The sequence below is a fragment of the Callospermophilus lateralis genome, chromosome 6 (genome assembly GCF_048772815.1).
Source record: "Callospermophilus lateralis isolate mCalLat2 chromosome 6, mCalLat2.hap1, whole genome shotgun sequence".
NCBI lineage: Eukaryota > Metazoa > Chordata > Mammalia > Rodentia > Sciuridae > Callospermophilus > Callospermophilus lateralis.
The window spans coordinates 120,000,208-120,027,248 of record NC_135310.1 but is presented as its reverse complement, the minus strand read 5'-3'; the positions used below and the strand labels follow the sequence as shown (position 1 = coordinate 120,027,248).

At 60.0% G+C, this 27,041-nt stretch overlaps 1 protein-coding gene across 3 annotated transcripts in view; it reads right to left on the bottom strand.

Annotated features, from left to right (window-relative positions):
- Positions 1-5,860: 5,860 nt before the first annotated feature.
- Grm4 (glutamate metabotropic receptor 4) overlaps positions 5,861-27,041 on the bottom strand; it is a 93,672-nt gene continuing 72,491 nt past the window's right edge. For 2 of the 3 annotated variants that reach the window (XM_076857719.1, XM_076857720.1), the window contains 5 exons: positions 22,298-22,498; positions 21,961-22,097; positions 18,042-18,977; positions 11,834-12,080; positions 5,861-6,712 (listed from right to left, as the gene is read on the bottom strand). In XM_076857719.1, the coding sequence (XP_076713834.1) occupies positions 6,663-6,712; positions 11,834-12,080; positions 18,042-18,977; positions 21,961-22,097; positions 22,298-22,498 (1,571 nt within the window). In that variant the 3' untranslated portion in view covers positions 5,861-6,662. Of the gene's footprint in view, positions 6,713-11,833; positions 12,081-18,041; positions 18,978-21,960; positions 22,098-22,297; positions 22,499-25,935; positions 26,004-27,041 lie in introns of those variants that run through there. The other variant, XM_076857721.1, reaches the window with a different exon arrangement.

Genomic DNA, 27,041 nt, shown 5'->3' with positions numbered 1-27,041 from the left:
TGGGCAGGAGGAAGGAAGCGCAGAACCACAGGAGAGCGTGTCGGCTGGAAGGAGGGAGCGTCCGTACTGGAAGGTGAGGCAGCTGGACTCCGGGGTAGGGCCCCTCTCCTGGTTTCTCACAGAGGTTTGCTTTTGTTTTGTTGTTTTGGTACCAGAGGTTGAAGTCAGGGACGCTTAGCCACTGAGCCCCAGTGCCAGCCCTTTTTTAATTTTGAGACAGGGTCTCACTGAGTTGCTGAGGCTGGCTTTGCACTCGCGATCCTCCTGCCTCAGCCTCCTGAGGTTTACAGGGTTGCGCCACTGCGCCTGGCTGTCACAGTGATTTTATGGTCTTAAGATCACTTCCTGTAGATATGACAATCTTCGTTCCACAGAGGCAGCAAGTGAAGTTCAGATGGCTACGAGGCTTCCCATGCCCAAGACAGAACCCAGCAGACCAAAGCCAGGGTCTCTAGCCCCAGATCCCTGTGGGCTGCTTCTGTGTTTGCCTCCTTCCTGCCACACCTAGCAGGTGCTGAGGGCAGCCGATCACCCCAGGGTTAGATGCTCAAGGTGGCTCCCTACCCCTATGCTCCTCTCCTTGCTTTTCTGAGAGCAACTCATAAGCTCATCAGGGAGAGTGTTTCCAGGCTCAGCAACACGGAGAACCCTTAACTTTTGGTGGGAGGGAGGTGAGACAATGGTAGCCAATCAGGATGCAAGAAGGGTCTTTCTGAAGCCTCTCAAGTTTTGACAAGCCTTTGACTCTGCAGCCCTCAGTTTCCTCCCCTGTTCATGTGTGTGTGTGTGTGTGTGTGTGTGTGTGTGTGTGTGTGAGATGGAGACAGGATGGTCTTTGGGGCCCCATCCAGCTTAGACAGTTACTTCTTTGTTTTCTTTACTGTCTAGTGAAGGTGTTGCAGTGTGTAGAGAACCCCTCTCCTCTTGTCCTCCTCTACCTCTTCCACTGCTCCATAACATTAGCAAAGCCTCTTCCTCCTCACAGACAACCTAGGCTGGGGAAACCAAAGGAAGGGTCCGATTTGCATACTCTAGCTCCTCCCCCACCCCTTTCGTCCCAGTTTCTATGGCAACTGGCTCCAAAAGACTCTTATCTGATGTCACCTCCCCTTTTCAATATTGAGTGAATGTTGGCAGCCTACTCAGGCTCTGAGCTCGGAGCTCAATTCCTCATTTTAAGGCTGAAGAAACAGGCCCAGAGAGGGAAAGTAATTTGCCCAAGGGCACACAGCAGAATTGATGCAGAGTCTTACCTAGGATCTGGGAATCTTCTGATTTCCACTCCAGGGTGCCTAGCATCCTCAAAAGGGACATGGGAGCCAGTTATTACCCAGTGACCATCATGCTATATCCATTCTCTCCTAGGCCTCTGGGGAAGATCTTAGGAAGCTCAAGTGAAGAAATTACCCATTGGATTTGGGGCAGAGACTCAGAAATAGAGGTGAGTGCTGGGGTCAGGGGTACAACTAGCTAGGTCCCTCTTGGGGCCCCAACCTGCTGCCCTCATCCAATTCAGTCACTCAGCAGGTATTTACTGCCTGCCTGCTCTTCTGTTCTAGGCCCCAGGATTCAGCTGTGATTAAACAGACACAGGTCTCTGCCCTGGTGGGGCTAGCATTCTGGTAAGGAACAGAGACAGTGAGCACATAGATTGAGTGTGACATGATGTCTAGGGTGAAGGTGGTATTCAGAAAGTGGTCTGGGCTGCTACTTGGGTTAGGGTAATCTAAGAGCTCTTTCAAAGCTTACCTGTCCCTTGTCCCTCATCTTCAGGTGACTATGTGTTCAGGTCTGATTCCATTTCTCTTGCCAGGTGGTTGATGTGCTTTGAGTGACAGTGTCTTGGATCAAAAGCCTAAGGCTTTAACTGCAGAATTTAAGGCACCAAAGCTGGCAGTGGACTCCCTTGAACCAAGTCAGCAGTTTCTAGCTGGCCTGCGGGCTTGACAGTCTGATTTTGGATGCCCCAGATGAATGACAGAAATGCATTTTCTGGCCCATAAAGATAGCCCTTCCCCCCCCCCAGAAAGGACAAGGGATGGGGTGCAGACTCCAGACCCACCCGCAGGAAGCAGCCCCCCCTGGAGCAGAGTTTACTTAACTTTTTATTATGGAAATTTCCCAACATAAGCAGAAAGAGAACAGTGGAAAGAATTCCCCTGTGCCCATTCCCAGCTCAAGAATCAAGTTATAGCCACTGCCACTTCCACTGTCCCTCCCTGGCCGCTGGCTGACTTCAGCATACTGGGACTGGTTTTATGAGGAAAGGGGGAGGAAATTATGGGTGGAGAGTTCACAGGGAGGGGGCTTGGGCACGAAGTTCACTGGAACCCTGAGAGCTGAGTGGCCCCCAAGAGGTAGCTGCACCGAGTGGGGCGGGAAGAGGGGTTGGTTGTGGATGGAGGAGAAGCCTGCTCAGGGGCCAGCCCCACTTCCTGCCAGACCCCACCTCTCTTTGTTTCCTTTCTCCCATCTTCCCCCCCCTCCTCACTTGCAATAAAAACATAATTATGGGGCTTTATAAAAAAAAAAAGAAAAGAAAAAAGGCAAATTATGGTGACATGCTTTAATTATCTGCCGAGCGAGGCGGGTGAGTTACCCGGGCAGGGCCTTGGAGGCTACCTAAAAATAAAGCAAGAAGCCTCATTAGATGCTAATTGCTGCTTTTGCCAACTGAAGTGAGATTTTGGCACTGAGTGTCATTCAGTGCTGGATTGTCTCGGGGGGTGACCCAAGCCCCTGGAGGCTCAGAGTGTCAGGGCCAAGCCCTGGGGGTGGCCAAGGCGGTACAGGACAGAAAGGCAGGAGGAGCTCTCTGTTTCATCGAGGGTGCCTCAGTTTCCCCTCTGTGGGAGATGGAAGCTGGGGGCTGGAGAGGTTGGGGCCAAAGGGAGCACAGGCTGAGCTTCTGCCTGGGGGCTTCTGAGATGCCCTTGGTGGGGTACAAGCTGGCCATGGTGCGGATATGCAGAGGGAGGCTGGCTCCAGGTCTCCGTCCCATGTTGCCTCTACCTCTAGGGCTTGAGAAGGCAGAATAGGAGGGACAGACCACAGGACATTAGAACCCAGAACCATCCCATGTGCGCTGGAAGGGACCTGGGTGCCAGCAGTCTGGCAGCTCCTGGGCTTCTGCTTGGGCTGGTGGCAATTCAGTCTTGGGGGTGAGTCCCAGGAGATCTGGTGTGGGGACATTGCTGTTCCTTCCTTGGCTTCACAAACCCAAGGTTTGGCCCACACCCAGGCCACTTGGCCGCACAGCCCGTTCTCTAGGGAGCTTCCAGAGCATGCTCTGCTTCTCCCACAGGGGTCCAGATGTGTTGTCCTGGGGAGACCCCTGCATTCATGTTGCCTAAGTGTTCCCCAGGTGGTCAGCAAGTGCACGTGAAGGCCGGGCATGGTGGTGCATGCCTGGAATCCCAGCCACTCAGGAGGCGGAGGCAGGAGGAAGGCCAGCCTCAGCAACTTAGCAAGGCCTTGTCTCAAAATTAAAAATAAAGGACCAGGAATATAACTCAGTGGGAGAGCACCCTTGGGTTCAATCCCCAGTATCCACTACCAAAAAATTAAAGAAAATGTGCCATGAAGTAGAATTCCTACTGGCCCCATCCTTTTGGCTTGAGGAGCCCCATGGCTCCTGGGGAGGGGAGACTCTAGACCCTGAAACAGCACAAAGACCTCTGGGTGCTGCTGGCTCCCTGTCCATCTTTCAACCCCCATTTCATTGAAATATAAAGTCCTAAAGACACTGAGCAACTGTCCACCTCTTCGAGGTGTTCTTTGTGAGACTAGGCATTGGTAATTTAGAAAGGAGCAGCCACCTGGCCCAGGAGGCACCCACAGGGCTTCCCCCCACAGCCTCAGAGCAGGTGTTCCTGGCCACCTCAGCCCACCCCTGCCCATTCACCCTCTCATCCTGCTCAGCAGGGCTGACCTGTAGGGTCCCTGTCCCCTCGTACATGGAACTTGTACACTTCTCTGCATCCCTTATTCATGGGCTCAAAGCCCACCCCCTACTTAACCCACCTCATTGCCATAGTGATTTGGCTTTGGGACATCAGCCTTTCTTCACTCAGCATGGCTCCCTGGGGGCTGCCACCCTACTTAGGTGGGAAGCCCCCCCCCCGAGGGCAGGGCTGTTTCTCCCCACTGAAAGAGGACTGTAGCCCCTTGAGGGTGGCGCCTAGCTGCTCTTCATCTGTGCCTTTTCAGAGCCCCCAGTAGGCTAGCTTCAACCCTTGCTAGGATGCCTAATGGCTGAGCCCCAGCAGGGCACCCAGTCCCCACAGGCCTCCTCTCCCTCCTCCCCAATGGGATAGACCTTGGATGTTGGCCTCTGCTTCCTTCTCAGCCTCCACTGCCCTCCTGAGTGCTGAGGGGAGCCCATGGGCAGCACCCCCGATTCTCCCCTGGAAGCTAGATGTGGGCCCTACAGACATGGTGGGGGTTGCTCCTGGGCTAACATCACATCCATGGCTGCAGTCCAGACCACCGCCTGTCTAGCCTTGAGCCCCAGAGCATCAGTCACCTCAAGAGGGGAGTGGACAGAGAGGGCAAGGCACCAAGACCCAAGTGCTACAAGGAATCCCAGGGTCAAGCTGGTCACAGCCCTTCTGCATCCAACCCTCCCCCGCCGTGCCAATGCTACCCTGAAAGCTTCTGGCAAATACCTTGGTCTGGCAACCTATCTGTGACTACGCCGCAACTGGAGGACTCCCTTCTGGGTTGAGGGCTCAGGGACCATCCTGTACAAGCAAGATGATCAGCGGAGACACCCCTCCTCTCCTTCCCTTACGCAGACACTGACTGAGCACATATTAAGTGCACAGATCCTGTGGAGGGAGGAGAGTTTTCCTGAGCACAGCTGCATGGGACACCCTGGGCTAAGGACAGTCTCATTAAGGGGCAGTAACACCTGGCACCATTCAGTGTCTCAGCCTCACCTCTACTTGGTCCCTGCCCAGGTCCCCGCCCAGGTTCTTCCAGTCCCTTGGCCATAGCTGGCTGTGGAGGAGGGAGGGGTGCTGCAGGGGGCGGCACAGGCACCCTGGGCTCTAGCTGTGACCTCTTTGTGTAGCTAGCTCTATAATTTCCACTGGCAGGGCCCAGCCCCTAAGTCACCCCCTTCCCTGCTTCCAGACCTGCTGGTCATTTGCCTGGGACAGGTCCTCAAGACAGGGTCATAATGCAGACTCACCCTCTTGGGCCTAAACAGACAGACATGAAAGACAAACAAGCGCGCACACTGGGTGCAGTGGGAACAAACCAACGCAGCGGGGAGCCTCGTACCACACCTGTGCGCCACATACGCCATGTGCAGGCCTCCAGGACGCATGGCTTAGGGCCAGGACTTGGAGACAAGACCAGCAGGAGAAGGCGCCGTGGGGACCAGTTTCTCCAGAAGAAAAGGAGGGAGAGGTTCAGATTATGGGGTGGGCTGGGGGCTGGGTGTGAGGGCGAGGCACAGGAAAGGAGGGCAGGGCTGGCCTCCCCCTAGGGCTGCAGGGCAGGGGTGGGGCATCCTTTTCACTAGAGGACCACCAGCTGCTAGTTTCCGGGATGTCCTGCAATGTCCTTGTTCCCCACCTGAAAACCTGGCCCTTCCGCACCCAAGGTTTCGCATAGCACCCCAGATTCCACCCCGCCCCAGGAAGCAGCCCCTTGCAGCCCCCAACCCTACATCTCCATCACCCAGCCGCTCCTCCTAACTCCAGGCCCCCTGTTGTGGCTTGAGCCCTTGGTCCCACTGCAGGGCCCTTAGCGGATGGAGCCCAGGTGCAAAACCATGAGTTTATTTTTATTAGAAATGTTCTTGGTATAAAAACAATCATGCGCTACACATTGTCATCAGTAACCATCACCAGACACCCAGGCACTGAACTCCGTGTCATCGGCAGGAGGGGCAGGCGGGCAGGCGGGCAGGACACGTGGCAGACAGGCGGGGGCAGGCGGGCAGGCTGCGGGCCACAGGGACACACACAGAGGCCACCAGGAGGACGCAGCACTTCGCAACACACTCAAGATTTGTTTTTGTTTCGGCTTTTTTGTGTTTTGATTTTTTTTTTTTCCTTTTTTTCTCTTTTGGACATGGAAGATTTTGTGGATCAGAAAAGGATGGCGGGGTGGGGGACTGGAGGAGAATGAGAGGGACAGAAAAAAAATGCATAAGAAGTGACGTGAGGGGACGGAGAGGGAAGCCAGAGGAGCAGGACAGAGCAGATGGGGGGCAGAAAGAGAAGGTAGAGAAGCAGCTGAGAACCCAGGTGACAGGGACGCGCAGAGGAACAATGGCGATACCAGAGAATGCAGAGGTGGGGACAGAGGCAAGACTGAGAAGTCACCAACAGGACAGATGAGGCAGTGGAGGGAGAACAGCGCTGGGCCCCAGGATCTGAGCCCCTGTGCTTCGGGCCTGGCGGTGACAGTCCAGGACGCAGGCTCTCCTGTGGCCCGAAGCAGCCCCGCCCGCCAGCCGCCTCCGGTCGCCCGCCTGGCTTGCCCAGGCTGCCCAGCAGCGATGGCTGGGGGCTCCGCTGTCGTCAGCACCAAGCCACGTCCGTGGGCACCACGGCAGGCGGGACCCCGCCGGGCCCTCAGGAGCAGCTCTAGCTGGGTGCCCTTCCCCGTGGGGCGTGGCTCCTAGGCCGCTGGGCTCCACAGCTGAGCTAGATGGCATGGTTGGTGTATGTGACGTAGGTCTGTTTGGTGGCCAGAGCTGGAAGGAGAGAGACCAGAGGGGGTCAAGGGTCAGGGGCCGCCTTCCTCAGCTGTCCTTCCACATGGCGCCCTGCTTGCCACCCAGGCCCCAGGCCCCCAGCTCCGGCCCGCCTGCCTCGGGCCTCCTGCTGACCCTGACCCCGCTCCCAGCACCACGTCCACTGTCCCCGCAGGGTCCCCACCTCCACACCCCTGCCCAGGCAGGGCTGCTGTCCTGAGGACCTCCTGCCTCACTAACCCCCCAGCTCCACTGTGGAGGCCACCGAGCCACTGTCACTGCCTGGCCCCACCACATACTGATGTCATGATCTTATTGGTGGTGCAGCTGTGTGACCTTGAACTCCCGCAGAGGGGAAGTCTTGCGGAAGACAACCACAAGCCCTGTGGGAGAGCACTGTGAGGAGTGTCCCTTAAACATGGGGGGGGCAGTGGTGGGAGGGGTGAAAACCAGAGGGCGCCTCGCTCTGGAGGAAAACTGCCTCAGAACTGAAGTGGCCCTCTGCCCCAAGGAACTGCAGGGCCCCGGCCCCGGGCCTCTGGGCCTCATCCTTTCCATTTCTTGGCGCCCCGTTCCCTCCTCCAGTCTTGAGACCTCTTTGTCCGCCTGTCACTCTTCTACCCCACAACTGGGGATGGCCTGGACCTCTGGGTGTCTCCTGTTTCCTGGCCACAGCCCCCGGAGCCCTCTCCCCACAGATCCCAGTCCAGTGTCAGCTCTGGAGGATGTTGACCTGAGTGTCCCCTACCATACTGGAGGACAGAACTCACAGCACCTAGTGAGGAGGCCAAAGAAGTGCCACCCCATTTGACAGAGGAGAAACTGAGGCCAGAGGAGCAAGGGTTCTAGCCAGACTTCAGCTTTGTCCTGTCCCACCAGGGTTCAGGCTCTGTCTCAGTGGTTAGTCACCAGGGGCAGCACTGCTGCCCGCTGAGGGGCTGTCTGCAGGCTCAGAAGGAAGAAGCTGCCCTGACCCTCTGCTGGGCTCTTGTCAGCTTGGAAGAGGAAGCACACCTGCCGGCTGAGGAGGGGGACATCTGGCCTAGAGAAGAGGAAGCCCGGAGACCAGTGTGCTGGTCTGCAAGGCACCCCCAGTGCGCCTGCCTGCCTGCCTTCACTGGGGGCTGCGTTACCCAGCCTCCCTGGCAGCGAAGTGGGGCCTCCCGTGGCTACAGTCTTGCAAATGAGATGAGGGAAGGGACTTTGTGCAAACTTCTAACTAAAGCAGAGTGTGTCCCCTGGACTTCTTCTTTGCCCGTCTTAGAATGGACACTGTGGTCAGCTAGCCTCAACCCACTGGGAGCCAAAAGAAAAAGATGGAAGGAACCTGGGCCCCACTCCGACCCCCATCCGGTACACTTAGGTCACAGAGAAACAAACATCGGTCTGATTTGAGTCTCTGTTCTGTTCTGGGACCTTTTTGTCATAGCAGCTTAACCAAACGAGTACAGGCAGCACTGCTGTGTCCATGGGGCCCATCGTGTGTGGAGGGGAAGGGGCGAGCTGGGGCCACCATGGGAACAGCAGGGAGGCAGGAGGACCATATTCCAGCCTGGCTAGAGGAGCTCTCTCCTGGCCAGAGCTGGGAGCGTGCCTGTCACAGCAGTGTTCAAGCAGAGGATGAACAGTCACCGTCCGCCCCCTGCTTGGCTGGGTCTGTTCCCTGCCTGCAGCAAGAGCAAGTGTGGTGGCCCCTTTTGCTGAGGCTTCTTTTCCTGAGGGGCTGCCAACCACCTCCTCCACCCCTCCCAAGCCCCCATGGTCAGAAAGAGACTGCGGCTGGCTCTGCCAACCCCCGCAGCAGGCCCGGTCACTGAGAAGCGGCCCCCCAGGGTGGGCTCCGTCACTCCCGGGTGAACTGAGAAAATTGAGTTTCCAAACCTGTAAAGCCCTCCAGCAGCTCCTGACTCACAGGTGGGAGAAACGCTCAGCAGCATCTAGACCCCTGGCTGCAGGGGACGCCAGCTGAGCCTGCTGCACCAGGACAGAGGGACAGCTAGGCTTTCCCCATGGTGTCCTCTAGAAAGGCCAGTTCACGGGCTCTGGCGCCCGGGGGAGGCGGCCCTCAGCTAAAAGCCAGGGCCTGAGTCCCTCAGGTGAGCCTCAGTCTCACCAGCCAAAAAATGGGAGCCGTGTGTCCACCTGGGCCCCTGAGCTACACGCAAGGCTCAAAGAGAGTCCGCCCAGGAGCTGGGGGACCTGGCCAGCCCTGGCCTCGCCACAGCATCTGCCAAAGGCCATATGTCAAAGTGACCCTCTCAGAGCTGCACTTTGCCCATCTGTAAATGGGTGATGATAAACCCCATGGCTGGCTCCCAGCCAAGGGTGGATTAGACGCTCCAGAGCCTATAGAACGCTGGGCAGAGGGCAGGGCAAGAGGCCACACTGACAACGGGCACAGTGACACTGTGGAGCATCTTCAGGAGAGTGAAGGGGCAGGGGTATGGCAGAGGGCCACGGCCACCCTTGACTGATGACAGGTCTCCTTGCTGTTCTCTAGGAACTGGAGGCTCAGATGACAATTAGCTGGTGGCACAAGGCGTGAGCTGACAGTCCCCATTTGTTGCCCCATGTCCCCGCGCCCAATCTGCCTGCAATCAGGCCCTCAATTATTTATTCTGTTGTTTGTTTAAAGATACGCGGCCTGCCAGTGACAGAGTGAAAAATGTCCCTGCTCCACAAAAGTGACACCTCCCCTCTCCTGCTCGAACTCCTCCGGTCTGGCTGTCCCAGGAATCCATCGCTGGGTGCCTGCATGACCCCTGTCACCGCACTGAGAGACAGCCAGGGCCAGGGCACCTCGGCCTCCATGGCAGGGTGCCAGCTCTCAGCCGTCCCCCGCAGGAGCAGGGACCAGGATGCTGCCCCTGCTTCAGGCAACCAGCCAAGCAGACGCAAAGACAATGTCAGTGTTGGGCCATCACAGCTCTCTTGGAGGCCCCTGCCCCCAAACGTCCCCTCTGGCTGTCGCAGCACCATTACTGTCCCCTTCTGGAAGCAGCTCTCAGAAGCACTGGGGTGAAGCCCACAGGCACAGCAGGTCCTGCCCCAGCACAGGCTCAGGGCCTGGAGGAGGGAAACCGGGTGGGTGCAGGAAGGGCTCTGCCTCTAGGCCCTTCCTGGCTAGGCCTGGGGAGGGCTTGGCGTGGGGATGCTGGACATCCAGGTGAAAGTGGAAGGCCAGAGTGGAAGTCCTGTGAGGACGCTCTGCCCTTTCCCATCTTGGTATGGAGGGCCAGGGAGGCACCTGAGGGGAGGCCCAGGGTCACAGTGGGGGTAAGGAAGGGTAGGACTGGAGGGAACCAGATTCATGAGGGTATTAATCAAAGGGGGTGGTGTCAGGAGCCAGGCATACTGCTCCACACAGAAGGTGGGGACCATAGACAGGGAGGCCTCGTGAGTCAGAGCCAAGGAAAAGACACCATGGTGGGGTCTGCTAGTCGCCATCTTGCTGTGTGACTTCAGGAGAGCCATACACCCTCTCTGAGCCTCAACTCAGGATCAAACCTCTCGCCCAACCAGGGCCTCTCAGGACCTGTGAAGATCACTCAGTGGGGAAAGGACTCTGAGAGGGAAAAGCCCCATTTGGAAGTGGAGGAGACTTGCCTCCCTTTCAGTTACGATTTATTCTGTCAACGCACTAAACGTGGCTGAGGAGGTAAGGAAGGTGCTTCATCCAGGGTCTCAGGATGGGCAGCACCCAGCCAGCCTGGGCGGAAGGTCTCCTGTTTCTCGCAACCGTGAGGTGAATCACCAACCAAGGGCCTCCTCTCTCAAGCTGGGCTCAGCTAAGCAACTTAGCAAGATGACACCTCAAAATTTAAAATAAAAAGGCTAGGGGTGTGGCTTGGTAGTTAAGCACCCAGGTCCAATCTCTGGTACCAAAAAAAGGTCACTTCTGGACCTTCCCCAGCACTAGAGGGAGGGAGCCCAGGGCCTCTTCCCAGGTCCCCCAGGGTGGAAACCTGTGGGAAGAAGGGCTCTTGACCCCGGCCCGACAACAGCCTCCCAAGACTTGAGTGGGGGAGGATGCAGAAGGAGCTGCATTTGGGCCACTTTCAGGCCCAGGGAGGGAGCCAAGGCCTGCAGTGACTACAGCCACCTCTCTGTTCCACACGGCCCCAGAGCAGCTGGGAGTGAGGCCTGGGGAGGCCCTGAGACTGCGCGGGCAGAGGAGCCCATCTGTCTGAGAAGGCAGAGGCAGCAGGCGGCTCGGTGACCTCCCCTCCTGGTCCTCATCTGTAAACACATGATGTCAAGTGCCGCCTTCCGGGTGCCTGCAGGACATGAGCATCAGGGAGTAGGCATGGCCCGACTACGGGGACCTGTCCTGCCACGTCCTCGCACCCCGCCCCCGCCCCTGGCTGCCCTGCTCCCCACACTGAGGGCCGAGGGCGGGTTCCACCAGGAAGAGAGGCACCACTGCCTCCCTCTGCAGCCCTTCACCCGGGCCGCCCTGGGGAACGAGGTCCCTGCTGCCCTCCCTCCGGTCATCCTGGGTCTGCGGCTTGGGTCCTGCGACTCAGGCGTCTCGTCCTGGAGAGAAGCAAGCATGACCTGCCCCTGCTGAGCCTCCTGACGACCCCTGGGTCACACTGCCACCTGAGAACTTCAGCCTCTGTAGGTCCCAAAGCCCAGCCCGCCCCTCACTCACCTGTCCTGGCCGGCCCATGTCCTGGGTCCCCATCTCTCAGGGCCCTGCTAGGGGGCTGCTGGACAAAGCCAAGTGGGGTGTTACAGCTGCTCTGGCACCAGAGCCCCTCCCAGGTCACCAAACGGCCAGTGACAGGGCCCCCTTGAGCAACCCGTCCTCCCTGAGGGACTGGAAGGGCAATTCCGGGGTCCCACTGCCAGCATTACCACCACTAGAAGGGGGCGGGCAGCACAGGGTTCAGGGGACTCTGCTCCCCTAAGGCCACCAGGACGGGCGAGACAGCAGGGCTTCAGCCTGGTGTCCAAGCTCTCCCTGAGCCCCCTACGGACTGGTGCTCGTCTGTGGCCTGGGGGTGCTCCGAGTGCCCCCAGAGATGGCAGCCAGGGGCCGTGGCCAGGAGTGCCTCCCCAGAAGAGGTGGGGCTGGGCGGGTCCCGGGGCCGGGGCGGGGCTGGGGGGGCCACTCACCTGGGGCCTCAAGGTTCTCGCAGAGCTCGGACTTGGCCTCCCCGTTGGGACGGAAGTTGCCCTTCTGTGTGAACTTGTTGGACATGGTGGCGGCGGTGACGACGGCTTTGAGGCTGCGCTTGCGCTTGGGCACGTTCTGCTCCGGGTGGAAGAGGATGATGTAGACCTTGGGCATGTAGAGCATTCCCAGGGACACGGAGGCGCTCAGGCTCACTGAGACTGTCAGCGTCGTCGTCTGGATGTACAGCTGCAGGTGACCGGGTGGCAGCATCAGAGCCAGCTCTGCCAGGGCCTCCCGGCCCAGACCCTGCCCAGGACCCACCCCGGAGTCTGCTTCAGGGGACAGACCTGCCTGTGTCTGCTGGCTTCAGGCAGCTGGACTTTAGACCAGAGTTCCTGGACTCCAATCTGGGCTCCAGCTGTGATCATGGGCAAGTCAGGTCCTTGTGCCCTACAGGGACCATAATCCCAGCACTCGCCCCTCAGGGCTGTTGGGTGAAGCTCCTGACCTAACACTAAGCGTGGGAACCCTGCCAGGCAGGTGAGCACAACGGCGTTGCCACAGCTGCATTCTAGCTGGGGGACATCCTTGAGGAGGGCCCCTTATGGGACCATGGCTGACCTTCTCAGGAATGGTCCCCCGAACAGGGCAGAGGGTGACAACCACCTGTTGGTACCTTGAAATGACTCCAAGTTGCTGTGCCACCACCTGCAGACCAGCCCCTCATTCAGTGACTGTCCTTCTCCCCAAGTGCCAGCCTGGGAGAGCAGGCCCTTGGCATGGAACCCACGGCACCCGGCACAATACAGCGGTGGCAGCACAGTCAAAGCTCATTTCACGCTCGTGTGCCAGCGCTAACGGTGACAGATGTTTAGTAAAATGAAAGCCCATTAATCTGGGTGTCGGGTAATCCGTTCTTCAATAGTGGCGCTTTCCAGGCAGGGCCGGTGGGCCCAGCAGCCCCGCCCCCAGCCTGGGGTTCCCTCCAGGGCTCCAGGCCTCAACCACCCTCTGGCCTCTCAGCCAGGATGGTGCCAGGGGAGACCCAAGCTGCGCCTCCCAGGTCCGGGTGTGGAGGAGGTCGAGCGTCCCCATCCTCAGATCAGATGGCCCATGCCCTGCCCAGGGCTGCCTCCCCAGGAAGGCTTCCCGGCCCTCAGGGACACCTTCACTTGCACCCAGACCAGCAGTGGGGGACATAGCTCTGGACTGGCTTCCTGAGGTCATGGGCCCTGGCCCCACCAGTGGCCCCTGGGGATAGGGGCCAGATGTCCCACTGTCATACTCCTCCCTGTGTCCTGTCCCCAGCCTCACAAGCGCCTCATGACACTGGAACCAAAGACCTCCCTTCCCAGCCACCCCTCCCGGAGGTCCGAGGGTCTGACGGGAGAGTCACCCTCTCGGGCCTCAGTGTCTCCATCTATACCAGGGTGACAACACCGACCCAACCATGAGGTTACCCAAGCACAGATGGCGAGGCCACATGGAACCTGCTCTAAGTAGTCACAGGTGCCAAGACCTGCGGGCCTGGCACACAGCCTCAATGCCCCCAAGCCCAGGAGATAGCAGCCCTCAACTCCCTGTGTCTGCTGGCAGCTTGGCCTGGACGCAGCCAGGCTCCATCAGGGAGGCAGGTGGAGAGGCTGTTCCACTGTTCTGCACAGAGCCACAGTCACAGTCACATTCGTCTGTCCCCCAGTAAGCATGTGCCCCCAGACACAGGCAAGCCCCAGTCCTCACCCACTATCCACGCTCACCCCAGCACAGAGCTCCCTTCCCGGCAGGACAGGGCAGGACAGGCCGGGGATGACCAGGTGGCCCTGGGGGACAGGTTCCTGAGGAGGATCACAGACCACTGGAGACCTGGCAGCTTGAGAACAGCTTTGTCATCTGCGTCTTCCCTCTCAACTGGGAGGTCCCCGGGGACAAACTGTGTCTCCCTCATTGAACTGGAGCTTCCCCAAGGGCAGGGCTGTCTTTGCTTTCACCTGGGGGCTCTTGGGCACAGGCTGTGTTCAAGGTCAGATGCCCATCTTACCCCCCCTGCCTCCACCTCGCTGATGGGAGGTTTTGCACCTGGGCCCATAGAAGCTGGCAAGGCTGGGATGGAGCCTCTCTGGGCAGAGTGAGCCTGCAGCAGACGCTGTGTTAGGGGTTGGGGCTGGGCTCCAGGTGCCACTCCGCCCTGGCCTATGGGGTGCTGAGCAAGTCTGCCCCACTCTGAGCACAGCGCCTCAACAGGCAGATCTGACTTCATGGGGACCGGTGCTAGGCAGGGCCCACAGTGGTTTAATGCCCTGCTGCCGCCATCGTGAATTCTGAACCATTTCTGCACAAAGGGCCCTGAAAGTGGTGCTAACCCTGAGCCGTCGTGGCGCTCTGCATTGCTCTGTCCTCCAGCCCGAGAGCCATCAGATGACAAAACACAGGAAAGGCACAAAGAGACCAAACAGAGCAAAGGCGCCCTCTAACCTGTTGGGCCCGGCATGAGCCCTCCAGGCTCCCTTAGCCACCCCAGCTCTGCCCACCACAGCTCCTCTCCCTACCCCAGCACCTGGCACCCCCCTGCACCCCTGAAGCCTGCCTCGGGCTTGGGTTGTTTCTGGCATCCCTATGTGAAGGTGCACGTGGTCACCAGGAGGTGGTGGCAGGTGAACCCTTCTCGGAGAAGCAATGGGCCCACAGAACCCAGCAGCTACCCCTGAGGGACCAGGAGGGTCCTAAGGCAGGCAGAAGGAGAGGCGGCCACTGGAGTGCGGTGACTTCAGCTCTCTCCCGCAGCTCATCCCCGGCCGGCTACACGCTGACCTCCACCATCCCTGGTCACATTCCACCTTCATGAGGAGCCCTGCACAATCCTCACCAGCCACCGGCTCCCAGAGTGCAGGAGGTTGTCCACCCTGGACTTGGTGGAGGCAGGGGCACAGAAAGAGCAGTCATTGTATAGGTAATGTTTGCGGGTTTCATGGGAGGCCCAGGGGTCAGTGCCAGGGGCTGGGCAGGGAGCTGAGCTCTGCTGCTCGCGGCTTCTTCCCAGGGTACCCCCTAGGGACAAAGATTCTCAGAATCTGTAAGAACCAGACCATAAGCCCACACACACCCTGGCTGGCTTCGCCACCACGTCCTGCCCCAACCTGGCTGAGCAGTCACCAGTACAGTGGAGAAAGCCCGCTCAGGACAGCCCTGGTAATGCCCGGGGCTGCCGTGCTAAGCCCTGGAAATCCGGGCTAATGCTGGGAAATCCGTCCGCCCGCTCAGCAGAGCGGCAAGACAGCTCCACTCCGTCAGCACCTGCGCTCCAGGGACAGGCCCGGTTCAGCCAGCACCCCTGGGACACACCATGCTCCTCGCACATGCTGTCGCACTGCACACCTGTACTCCTGCACCTCTGAGCTCACATGTGCACACTCATGCCGCAGACACCCGCTACCCAGGTGCACTCCAGCACAGCTGTGCAGTCACCTGTGTGTACCCACTCACAACTGCACCCCCACACTTGCACATCTGCATGCAAATACACTTCTGGGAACACACACTCAATCTGCACACTTATACGCACACTGGCAGCTAGGAACCCCTCGGCATGCACACTGCCCAACTACGTGCACAAAAGGGCACACTCAGACCTGTCCACACACACTTCTGTACCTGCGTCACAACTCCTGACAACCGCCCCACCCCCCCACTGACCCATACAAGAACATGCACACCGTGGCCACATCTGCTGCTTGCACAGGGGCTTTTCCTAGCTCTGGTGCAAGTGACACGGTCCAGACACAGCCCGGAGGCTGCCTGAGCCTCTAAGAAGCCTGGGGCCCGAACCCACAGGGACTTCAGAGCGTATGTCCACCACCGTGCCACTCAGAGGCCCAGAGAGGGACTGGGTGGCTACCACGGTCCATGCCCCCATGGGTGGAGCTGGACGGTCCACTCAAGTCTCTGTCCCTCTGTGGGGCTGTGAAGGGATCATCTTGGGCTCTTTCATGTTCAATGCTGAGGCACCCTAAGGAAGAAGGCATCAGAGACGGGTGGGCAGCCTGGAGACGGGGAGGGGATGCTGGGCCCTCAGCCCAAGGCAGAGGGTCCTGAGACTTGGGATGACCGGAGCCACTGGGGAGGGAGTGCGGCAGCAGAGGGGATTGCAGGGGAGGCACGGGCTTCCCACCAGCTGCGGCCCCCATAGTCCTGGCTCCTCAAGGAGGCAGGAAGAGGCCTCTGGTGCTGCCCAGGGTGATTTCTCAAGCTGCAACTTCCTGGTAGGTGGGACCAGCCACCCAGCCAGCTCCAGGGACCTGGCGGGCACAGAGGGACATGGGGCCTATGCCTACTCCTGCCCTTAGCAAGGAGGGCCTCCCACAGTGGGGGCCACAGAGCTGGGTCCCACTGTATGCTGGGGAGGGAGGCAGTGACCTGGCTCAGACTCGGGGGCATGGCATCCCTCACTGAAGCCAGGCCTGGTCTCAGACCTCAGGCCACTCCCTGCCAGGCCCAAGGTCTGTGTCTTGGGGCTCCCCAGTCCCCAAACCTGCCACCAGAAGACACACTACAGGTTTGCCTGAGCAAAGTCCAAGGGATTCTAGGTGAAGGACGCAGCTCCTGCCCTTAAGGGAAAGAAGTGGGCGCCTACCAAGGATGTCCCAGGGCAGTGAAAGTGTCCCAGGGCTGCAGTGCAGGGGCAGTGGGGGTTGGGGGAGGGAGGGTCCTGAGCTAGACAGAGAGAGTTCAAGTCCAGTTGTGCCATCTACTGGCTGTGTGATCTTGGGCAAGTCACTTTACCTCTCTGTGCCTATGTCTTCGTCTATAAGTGGGGGTGGTGATACTTACTCTTGCCAGCTGCAGTAGGGCCTGGTGGCACATGACAGGTACCCCGTCCATGGCAGTTTTGCAGTGCCTCTCTAAAGGCCAAGCATCCCCAAGAGCTCACGCCTGGGCCCCCAGCTTCACGCTAGTCCCCAGTTATGTCTCCACCTGAAGTCAACCCTCTCTCAGCTGCTGATGTGACAGCTGCACCTGGACATGTGTAGGTGCCCCAAACTTGGCATGTCCAAAGGACACCAGATCCTGCCCCACACAGCCTCCTGTCACCTCCCCCTTCTTAGTGCACTGGAACTCTGTCCTCCCAGTCACTTGGACCAAAACCTTGGAGTCATCACGACTCCTGGGCTCCCCGGGCACGAGCCACCAGAAGCTGCCACCTCTTCTCCAGACACCCAGACTCCCCTGCGTCTGCCACTTCTGCTGCCATCACTTCCTGCCCCCCACCACAGCGACCTCCTCACAGCCCCTGCTCCCATCTCACATGGTCAGGGCCCACCAGCAGCCGGCGTACTCCTAACCCTGAACCAGGTGGCCAGGTGTGCCCTCCCTCGGGGCTCTCTGATTGCTCACGGGAGCCGGGTCCCCCCCACAGCCCCTGGGTCTTGCCATCGGCCTGTCGCCTCTCTGACCTGGTCCCTCGCCCTGCCCGCGTCCCCAGTCCCACTCCTTAGAGTCTGCACTCACTGTCTCACACTGTGACAGCGCCTGGGAAGACTGCAGGAAGGCTCGTGGCCCCACCTCATGGTGAAGAACCGGCCAACAAGGCCAGCCGCCTTGCCCAGAGCCCACGTTTAGACGGGAGCCCAGGCCGGGAGCCGGGATCCTCGTCGGCCAGGGTGCCTGGCCTCAGTGATTCCCAGCCCTTCCCAGTTACCCAGGCAGCACGGGGCTGTGTGGGGCAGAGTCCACCGGGGCCTCAGTGTGCAGACCTCAGGCCAGGCAAACGGCCCTCAGCTGGCACTGCCAGGGCCCGGGCTGCTGGGCCTCAGGGCAGCTTGGGGCTGTCTAGAGAGGAAGTGAGCCCCTGAGACACGTCACACCTCCAAGTCCCAAGCACTCCCGGCTGATGGAGGAGAGGGGGAGGGGAAGGGAGGGCCAGGCAGGCAGGAAGGGGGGGAAGGGAAGGGGAAGGGGACACAGAGAGGGAAGGAAGGAGAGGGATACAGAGGGAGAAGGTGGAGTGGCAGGAAAAGGGAAAGAAGAAGAGGAGGCAAGTCCAGAACCCGGGGAAGGACTTGCACCCCAGAGAGAGAGGGCAGCAGGAAGCTTGGGGGGCAGCCTGGGAAGCTGCCGTGTCCCCACCCCCCACCCGCCCTCCATCCATCCCCTTCCCCCCTGCCCCCCCCCGCCCTCCATCCACCCCCTCTCCCCCCCGCCCCCCCCACGCACCTTGTCTGCAGACTGCGAGGTGCCAAAGAAGATGGGGATGAAGGCCAGCCAGACGATGCAGGTGGTATACATGGTGAAGCCGATTGGCTTGGCCTCATTGAAGGTCTCGGGCACGCCGCGCGTCTTGATGGCGTACACAGTGCACGTGACCATGAGCAGCATGCTGTAGCCCAGCAGGCAGATGAGCGACAGGTCCGAGATGTCGCACTTGAGCACCCCCCTGGCGAAGCGGGGATCGAGCGTCCGCTGGTCCTGGAAGTCCACCACCGAGTGGGAGGGGTCCACGACGAACCACACGCAGATGCCCAGCAGCTGCAGGGAGATGAGGCTGAAGGTGATGGCCAGCTGCGAGGCGGGGCTGATGAAGCGCGGGGCGCTGACCGACCGCTTGCCCTGCTCGAAGATGCGGTAGATGCGGTTGGTCTTGGTGAGCAGCGCGGCGTAGCTGATGCTCATGCCCAGCCCCAGGAAGATGCGGCGCAGGGAGCAGGTGCCCAGGTCCGGCTCAGCGATCATCAGGAAGGTGGTGGCATAGCACAGGAAGATGCCCGCCAGCAGCACGTAGCTCAGCTCGCGGCCCGAGGCCTTGACAATGGGCGTGTCGTTGTAGCGCACGAAGGTGACCACCACAAACAGCGTGGCAGCGATGCCCACCACGGCCAGGAAGAGGGGCAGCACTGCCCAGGGCGAGTCCCACTCGAGCTTGATGATGGGGATGGGCCGGCAGCCCGTGCGGTTCTCTGTGGGCCTCATGTCGTAGGGACAGGTCTTACAGGTGTAGCGGTCCACCTGGTACTGGTACCCCGTGCAGGGCTCACAGTGCCAGCAGCAGGGCATGCCCTTCACCGTCTTCTTCCGCTCGCCCGGCTGGCAGGGAAGGCTGCAGATGGAGCGGGGCAGCTGCTGCCCGCTCCCCGGCCAGTGCATCCTCTCTGTCTGGCAACAACAGCACCACAGAGTGGATCTCAGGACGTGCCACCCAGCGCCCCGCCCACCCCACGGGGCGGTGCCCCACACCTACATGGGACAATGAGTTGGCTCAAAATGCAGCTGCCTGGATCCCACCAGGACTCACTGCATCGGACAGCTGGAGTTAAACAAGCTCCGGGCAAGACACTGACCTGGGGGCAGCCCAAGTGACTCCAAAACTCTGAAGACTCCTATGGAGACACTGCGCCCAGAGAGCAGTAGTGACAACCTAGTGTCACACGGAGGCTTGACAGCAGGGCACAGAACTCAGCATCCTGATTCCCAGTCCCTGAGGCCTTGCCAGCAATAGCTGCAGCAGCACCCAGGGAAATGTACGTTCAGGCCCACCCCAGGGACCACCCCGGGATCTGTGTTCCAGCAGGACCCCCGCAGCCCATGATTGGCAGGCACTTCAGAGCAGGAGATGCGCTGCCCCAGCTCAGCCCGTGGGGCTTCCGCCCAGGGGCAGAGGGAACAGGCCGCGCAGAGAGTAGGAGGAACCAGGATTTAACCAGAGGACACTGGACCGGCGCCCAGGGGGTAGCGTTCCTTACATCCTGCTCTAAATTAGCACTGCTCACATTCCACGTCTCTGAAGATACAAACGCTGGGAGCAAAGAAGTCACAGAGTGCTGTCGCTCCCTGCTGAAAGTGCCACAACATCTGGAAAGTAAACACGTGGCCCCAAAGAGCCGAGGAGGGCCGCGCAGGGCAGAGGGAGCCCGACTACCTCGGGGCCTGGTTCAACGCGTTGCTCTAAACCAGCAGCTGCCAGGGAGCTCGTTCCCGGGGGAGCCCAGCCACCTGGCCCCAAGTTGGGGGTGGTCCTCGAGAAATGTAGCCAGTGGTTTGGGGGCTGCTCAGAGGGTTTCAGAGCAGAGAAAAGCAGCAGGGAACCCAGAGCCAGCCTCGTGGCAGGTGGGAAGAGAATCTTTATAAGAGATTTGTTCTGTGGCTCTGGGCCTTACAAAATGTGTCACCCCAGTAGCCGGAGGGACAGCAGTGACCAGCACAGGGTCTGGAGGAATGAAAAGGCCCTCACCATCCCTGCCCACTGAGTCCCCCGCAGGGGAAGACACAGGACGATGGTGGGTGTTCTGGAAAACTCCGTGGTTCCAGGGAAAGGATGGCAGAGGTGGTCAAGTCCCAGGATCACGGTTCTGTGGCTAAGGGACTTCACAGCCCTGAAGAGGACCTTGGCCTCTTGGGCCTTCGTTTTCTCATCTGACTCACCCACAGCAGGTAGGACTGCACCTTGCCCCTCCTTACTTAAGGGCAGTCCCCTGGAGGTCTTCATGGGACAATTTTAATACTTCATGGAAACAGCAGCTCCAGGAGGACAGGACATTGCTGCCCTGGCTGCTGGAGAGATGGCCACACCTGGGCAGCCAGGCTCGGCTGTAATGAGACGCCCTAGCTCAGCCCCTGGGGAAGACAGTGTCAGGTAGCAGAAGCCTCCCCCGCGGGTCCCAGAGGGCCCACAGTGCAGCCCAACCAAAGCCACCTAAGGAGAAAGCAGCCAGGCCCAGCCAGCCCGCTGCTCCAGCAGCTGACCGCCATCTGGGCCTCCAGGCAAGGGGGACCAAGGACCAGGAGGGCATCACGGGCTGGGCCAGGCTGGGCCCTGGAGATGGCCAGGCCGAGTACAAGGGCTTGCATTGCTCGGGGAGGAGTCCAGGGCCACCTCCACAGACCCCTCCTTCATCAACCAATCTGGGCAGTGGGGACAATGACAGTGCCTACCTCGGAGCTGCCACCCTCACAGGAAGGCACCGTGCTCAGGACAGCCCTGGTGCACGCAGTGCTCAGGAACCAGCAGCCGGCCTGCTCTGCCTCTGCCCCCAGGGAGACACCTCCATTGCCCGTCGGGCTCCACCTTGCTGAGTGCCCCCGCCCTGTTCTGTGTGTTCACAGCCAGGAGCCTCCTCACAGGAGGCTCGGGTGCCTCTGGGAGAGCTCCTTTGCCTCCCCGGGGCTGGTTTTCCTGACCTGTGTCCTCTGGCCTAGAAGGGACTGCATGGTGCTGGGGGCTAGCCAGTGTCGCAGGAGGACATGGGGACACCATGAAGCTCTCCCAGCATGGTCTCTCAGTCTGGCCTTTAAGGTGTCACACTGTGCCCGCCAGAGCACAGCTCACCCCTTCACCCTTGCAGGGCAGCGACATGTCCACAGAGGTGTCCCTAAGGAAGGAACTGGAGACATTTTCTCTTCCCAAACATGCCTCTATTTCACAGATAGGGACACTGAGGGCTAGAGGTAAAGCCACTGCATTCCTGGGTCATTCTGTGAGCTGGGAAGGTGTGACTAGGAGAACCCAGAAAAATGACTGCCATCTAGCGTGGTCTGAAGGGATGGGGACTCACTCCCTGGCCACGGCCAATGCCAGAAACCCCGGGCCTCTCTGTGCCCCACCATGAGACTTCACTCTCTGTCCAGACGCAGACTCCCCAGATGGCCCCTCCTGCCAAGCCTCTGGCCAGGTCTGCGTGTGTGAATTCCTCTCTCCAGAGCCCCCAGGCTCCCTTGGGGAGCAGCCTGGAAACCCCTGAGTCGTGGGAGAGGACAAGGCACAGAACGGGCAGCAGAACTCCAGGCACTGCCGGGCACGATGGCACACGCCTGTAATCCTAGTGGCTCCAGGGGGCTTAGATAGGAGGACCCCAAGTCAAAGCCAGCCTCAGCACTGGTGAGGCCCTCAGCAACTCAGTGAGACCCTGACTCTAAATAAAATACAAATAGGGCTGGGGATGGGGCTCAGAGGTTGAGTGTCCCCGAGTTCAATCCCCAGTATGCACCCCCAAAAAAACTCCAGACACCCTTTTCTATTTTGGGGTGTGGGTCTGGGAGAGACCCTGGGAAGGAGGCCCGACTGGCAGCCACGCCCTCCATTGGTGCCTGCCCACAGGTTGGGATGGTGTGAGCCCCTACAGGCCCCTCCCGCCCCGCTTACTCGGAGGTGCAGGTGGTCGGTCCAGGAGCCAATGACCTTGTACTCGGCAGAGCCGTTGCGCAGCTGGTACTGGTAGATGTCATAGCGCCCAGGGGCATCTCCATTCTCATTGAAGGTCACGGGGTTCCCTGCGATGCCTGTGGGTGGGGTGTCTCGCTGAGCCTCTACACAGAGGCGGAGACATCTCTGGGGGGGCCCTCCGTGGAACATCTCGGGGTCCCTCCTCCTGGAGGTATCTGAGGAGACTCCCATTTCCCACCCAGGAGCCCCAGGACTCCTTCCCACCTCCATGGCCCAGGACCCCGGGGTCAAGCAGTGCCCTGCGCCATGTCCCCACCTGAGAAGTTGACGTTTCGGATGTACTTAAGCAGCTGGGTGCCGTCCACAGGGTCCATGCGGGGGCAGAGCCCCACGCGACCAGGACACAGGTCTCGGTGCATGGCGTGCAGCGCGTGGCCCATGGCATACACAGCGTCGATCACAAACTGCACCTTCCCCTCCTGTTCGTATGCCGAGTCCTGCCCGATGCGCTCGCGATCTGCAAAGAGCCCCCCAGGATGGGGTGCCTATGAGTCCCCCCATCTCACAGTGGAACCAAGCAGCCAGCTGGGGCCTGGAGGGGTGGCCCAGCCAGTCTGTGCACACCAGGGCTTGCTCTGCCACCCCGGGAGCTGGTCCTGCAGGGCACCAAGGAGATGAGAGCCTGCGCTGTCCTGCCACAGCACCACTCATGGCTGGGTTCCCCGGGACCCCAGAACAGCCAGGACGCCCCGTCACCTGCCACCCTGTGGGTGTGGAGCAGCTGCACCTCTCAGGCTGAGGAACAGCCAGGACAGGACTGTGTCTGTCATAGAGGAGAGCTGTGCTCCCAAAGCAGCTCACCACGGACAGCCACTCCAGCCAGAGGACGCCAAGCTCATCTTAGGCTGCAGGTGGGGACACGGAGGCCCAGGGAGACTGTCCGGTCTCCTGATGCCCTCAGTGGTTTCCAGCCATTCCAGACACCTGAGTCACCATCATCCCCGGCCATTCCATCTCCACCTCAGTAACAGCCTCCCCCAGGAGCCGGGGTGGGAGAACTTGGCAAAATGGGGAACGGCCTCCATCACCCCCTCACTGTCAACTGTCACAGCCCTCCAGGCCTCGAGAGTCTGACCTGTCCTCGGTGCCCACCCAAGCTCTGCACCGTGGCTGTGTGACGCTCCTGTGCCAGGAGCCATGCATGAAATATGTGAGACCCAAATCGACATGGAGCCTTTGGGCAGGACTGTCTGGTGTTGGTCAGCGCAGCTGACCCTGCTGTTTTGAGACCGACTGCCCACTACATGTGACTTCCTACTCCGCTAGGCCAGGATCAGCGCTGCACTGGACACGGGTGACCCGCTGAAGCCACACAGCCCCAGGGCCTCTCAGAGGTGGGTGTGGCTTCCAAGATGCCCATCAACCTGTTGACTGCTGGACACCACCAAGCAAGACTCCGCCCCTGAAGCCTAATCCTGCCTTGGATGCTCTGTCAATCAAGAGCTGGAGCAGCTGCCAGTTGTCCAGCTTGGCTCCTGTGGGCCCGCAGGACCTCTCAGGCCATCTTCGCTTTTAAGTCTAACTTCTGGCTCTTATTTCTTTACTAATTATTCCAGATTTTCTTTTTCTCAGGTGGTTCACACCTTCTGAGCAGGAAACTATCTGGTGGGGTGCTGGCCACCCCCGATACTCCTGGCTGCCAGAGGCCTCTAGGTCCTTGTCAATAGAAAGGGGATCATAACTGCCCCAGAGGCATGAGGCTGCAGTGAGGTGAGGTACAGAAACACTGGGCACAGAGTGGACGACCAGCATGTAATGCTGAGTGCAAGCGGTCACAAGGGAGGCCTCTGAGGTGGCCACGAGATCTCTGGGCTGGAGCAGCACAGGAGGTCTTCCTGGAGGAGGTGGTTCTGCCAGGGGCCCCAATGACTAGCACTCCCAGCTCCTAATGAGCACCTGCCACAGGCCAGGCCTGGGCTGGGTGGCGACGGGCTTTACCTCCCAACAATGCTATGACCTGGGTCATGGACCCACCAGAGAGAGGGGGAAACTGAGGCCCAGAGAAGCTGGCAACGCTGTGGGAGCACACAGAGCGGGACCTGGACACGGACACTCCTGCCCGAGCCTGTACACCACGCTAGACAGGGAGGGGCGGCAGCAGGTGGGGAGAGCAGGAGAGGAAGGCTGGGGTCACCAAGGAGAGGACACGAGGGCAGGGAGACAAGAGGAGGTGGACAGAGCCCTGGGGAAGCCTGGCTTCGCTCCCAAGGCCACAGCCTCTGCACACTGCCGGGCCCACAGTCTCCTCTCAAGGACGGAAGAAGGAAATTGACCTTCATAAGCCCCACCCCCAGCTCCCAGGGGGGCCAGTGTTGGCACTAGGCCCTGATTCCCCCGGGGTTCCAGAAGTCACTGTGTCCGTCTCTGGCCTGGGACATCTCAGAGGCAGACCCAGGTGCAGAGTTCCCACTGCCTTTCCCTGTGACCTACCCCACCATCCAACCCCCCCACACCAGGAAGGACAGTCACCACCCCCAGGAACGGGGCTGACTGGCCTGTGGCACGTCACCCTTCGGCCAGCCTGGTCACTGGGTTTAACCTGCCGGCCAGGAGCCCACACCCTGCTCGGCCAAGCTCAGGTTAGACATTCACAGATGGCCAGGTGGATGTTAGAAATCGTGGAACAACCCCTGTGACCCCAGCTCCTCTGGAAGGAGACGGAGACGGGGAGACGGGAAGTGCAAGGCCAACTCAGCAAGGCCCCATCTCAAAATAAAAAATAAAAAAGGCTGGGGATGTAGCTCAGCCGGTCAAGCATCCCTGGGGTCAACTCCCCAAGCTGCAAAGAACCACAGACATAAATAAATAACAGACTCGCCACGCTGGGGCCAGGGGTCACCTGCCCCACTGACATTTTACATCCAAGAAGACGAGGCCTGGAGAGGGAAGCCCCGGTCACACGGCCAGGGAGCTGGGCCTCTGGCCACTGCTGAGTGCTCCCAGCTTCCAGACCCCACCCTGCCTCCCTCGGGCCGCATCTGACCCGAGGCCTCTTTTCTGATGTGACGCTGCGAGCTCAGCAGCACTATTTCTAGGTCAAGCACAAACAGAAGGGGACGAGCCTGAGACACATTCTCCAGCTTCTCCATCTGCCTCTCTGTCCAAGGCCTCTGACCCCAGGTTCTGAAGAGCCAAGAGAGAAAGAAAAGGGACAACCTGTGCCCAAAGGGCAGGTTCCCTTGGAAAGCAACTCCTGCAGCCAGGCCAGACCCCATGTGCACCCCGACCCCCAGCCCCAGCACTCGCTCCGGCAGCTCCCACCACACCCGACGCAGCGGAGAAGAGATCAATTATTAAGCAGGGACAGAGTGGGAGGCTGCGGCCGGCCGCTGCAGGAAGAGACAGCACTCTCCCAAGGCCAAGGACACCTCAGGTGACAGAGGCTGGCTCCCCTCTGGGGAGATGCAGCTCCCCCACTAAGCCATCCTGGGTCTCTCCTCTCCCCGGTTGCCCCCCAGGTCCCTCCTCAGAGGCCCCCGCTGAATCTCCATTCCTGGGTCCCTCCAGGTCTCTTGCTGGGCTCACAAAGCCACCAGGGTTGCTGCTGGAGGGTGGGCATCCCCCAGGGGCATCCTTGCCAAGAAGGCGCTCCCCCCCTGGGGTGGCTCCTGCAAAAAGGGGTCCGGGGTCCTGCAGACCCTCAGCAGCCTCGCGCCCGGCCTCCCGGTGGTGCGGCCCGGGGATCCCGGAGACCTCTGCACAGCTGCCCGCCTTGGCCTGACTGTCTCCAGGCCAATCCTGTTACATGAGACAACCGGGGGCAGCGAGTGCCCTGCAAAGGGGACACCAAGCCATGAGCATGCATATTCTCTCTCTCTCTCTCTCTCTCTCTCTCTCCCCCCCCATGCCCTCTTTCAAATGGCAGCTTGGACTCCAGGCCCGGGGGCCCCTCACCTGCAACCCCCAGCACCCAACAGTGTCAGACGAAGCACACTCCCACGGTGAGGCCAAGAGGAGGGAATTTGAACCCAAATCTCTTTGACTCCAAAGGAGTCCACTTCCTGAACAGCCCTGCCCTGCCCCGGCCCCTCCCCTGGGGTCCAGGCCCTGCCCCTGCCTGGCCAGGCTTCAGTGGGGTGAAGGAGCACTGCGGCAGGTCCAGAGGCAGTAGGCAGCAGTGGAGGGAGGGGTCTAGAACATTCCCTCCCGTGGGCAGGTGGGGTCCTGGAGCCCAGGACCCGCAGCTCTGGGAAGGAGCACGACTGGCATATCTGAGAGTTATTGAGGGAGATAAATTCCAGACACATGGCGGCACTGACAGCAGCAACAGTTTGAAGATGTCCTAATTGTGTCCCGGGGCACAGTGAGGCAGAGATGTGTTTGGCTCCGCCACGGGTGACAGCCAGCCGGGGAACCATCGGGAGGATTTTCTCCGTCAAACCCTGGAGCTGTGGTTACTACGGTGACTGCAGCCTTTGTCTGCAGGTTGTAAATTGTAATTGAAATGAGTTTTCAAGGTTGAAATAATCAGAGCCCTCCCTGTCTCCCCGTCACCTCCCCACGGCTCCCTGGCCAGCCGCGGTCTGCTGGTGCACGCAGGGGCCTCGCACCAGGTACACAAAACAGCCACCCAGACGCGCATCCACGCATGCAGAGTAGCCAATGCACGAACCTGCACGCATTTACGGAAGTCATACACACAACATGGCAGGTGTCTTATTTGGGAGGCAAGGTCGCCAAAACCAGGTGGGGGTCAGTCCCGCTGGGGACCTCCAGGAGATTGTGCAGAGGGCACCTCAGGGTCACCCCATCTGGTCAGTCTCAGGCCAGGGATGCCCCCAGGAGCATCAAGCCTACTCATACCACAGGGTGTGAGGGCTGAGGTACTGGGGACAGTGGCGGGGGACCGACAGCATCTGCATAAACATATACATGCTCCTGAGTGAGACCAGATGTAGATGGATGCACACACCACACACACCTACACACATGAACCTGCCTCTGCAAACACACACACACACACACACACACACACACACACCAGTTTTTGTCCCTTGAGG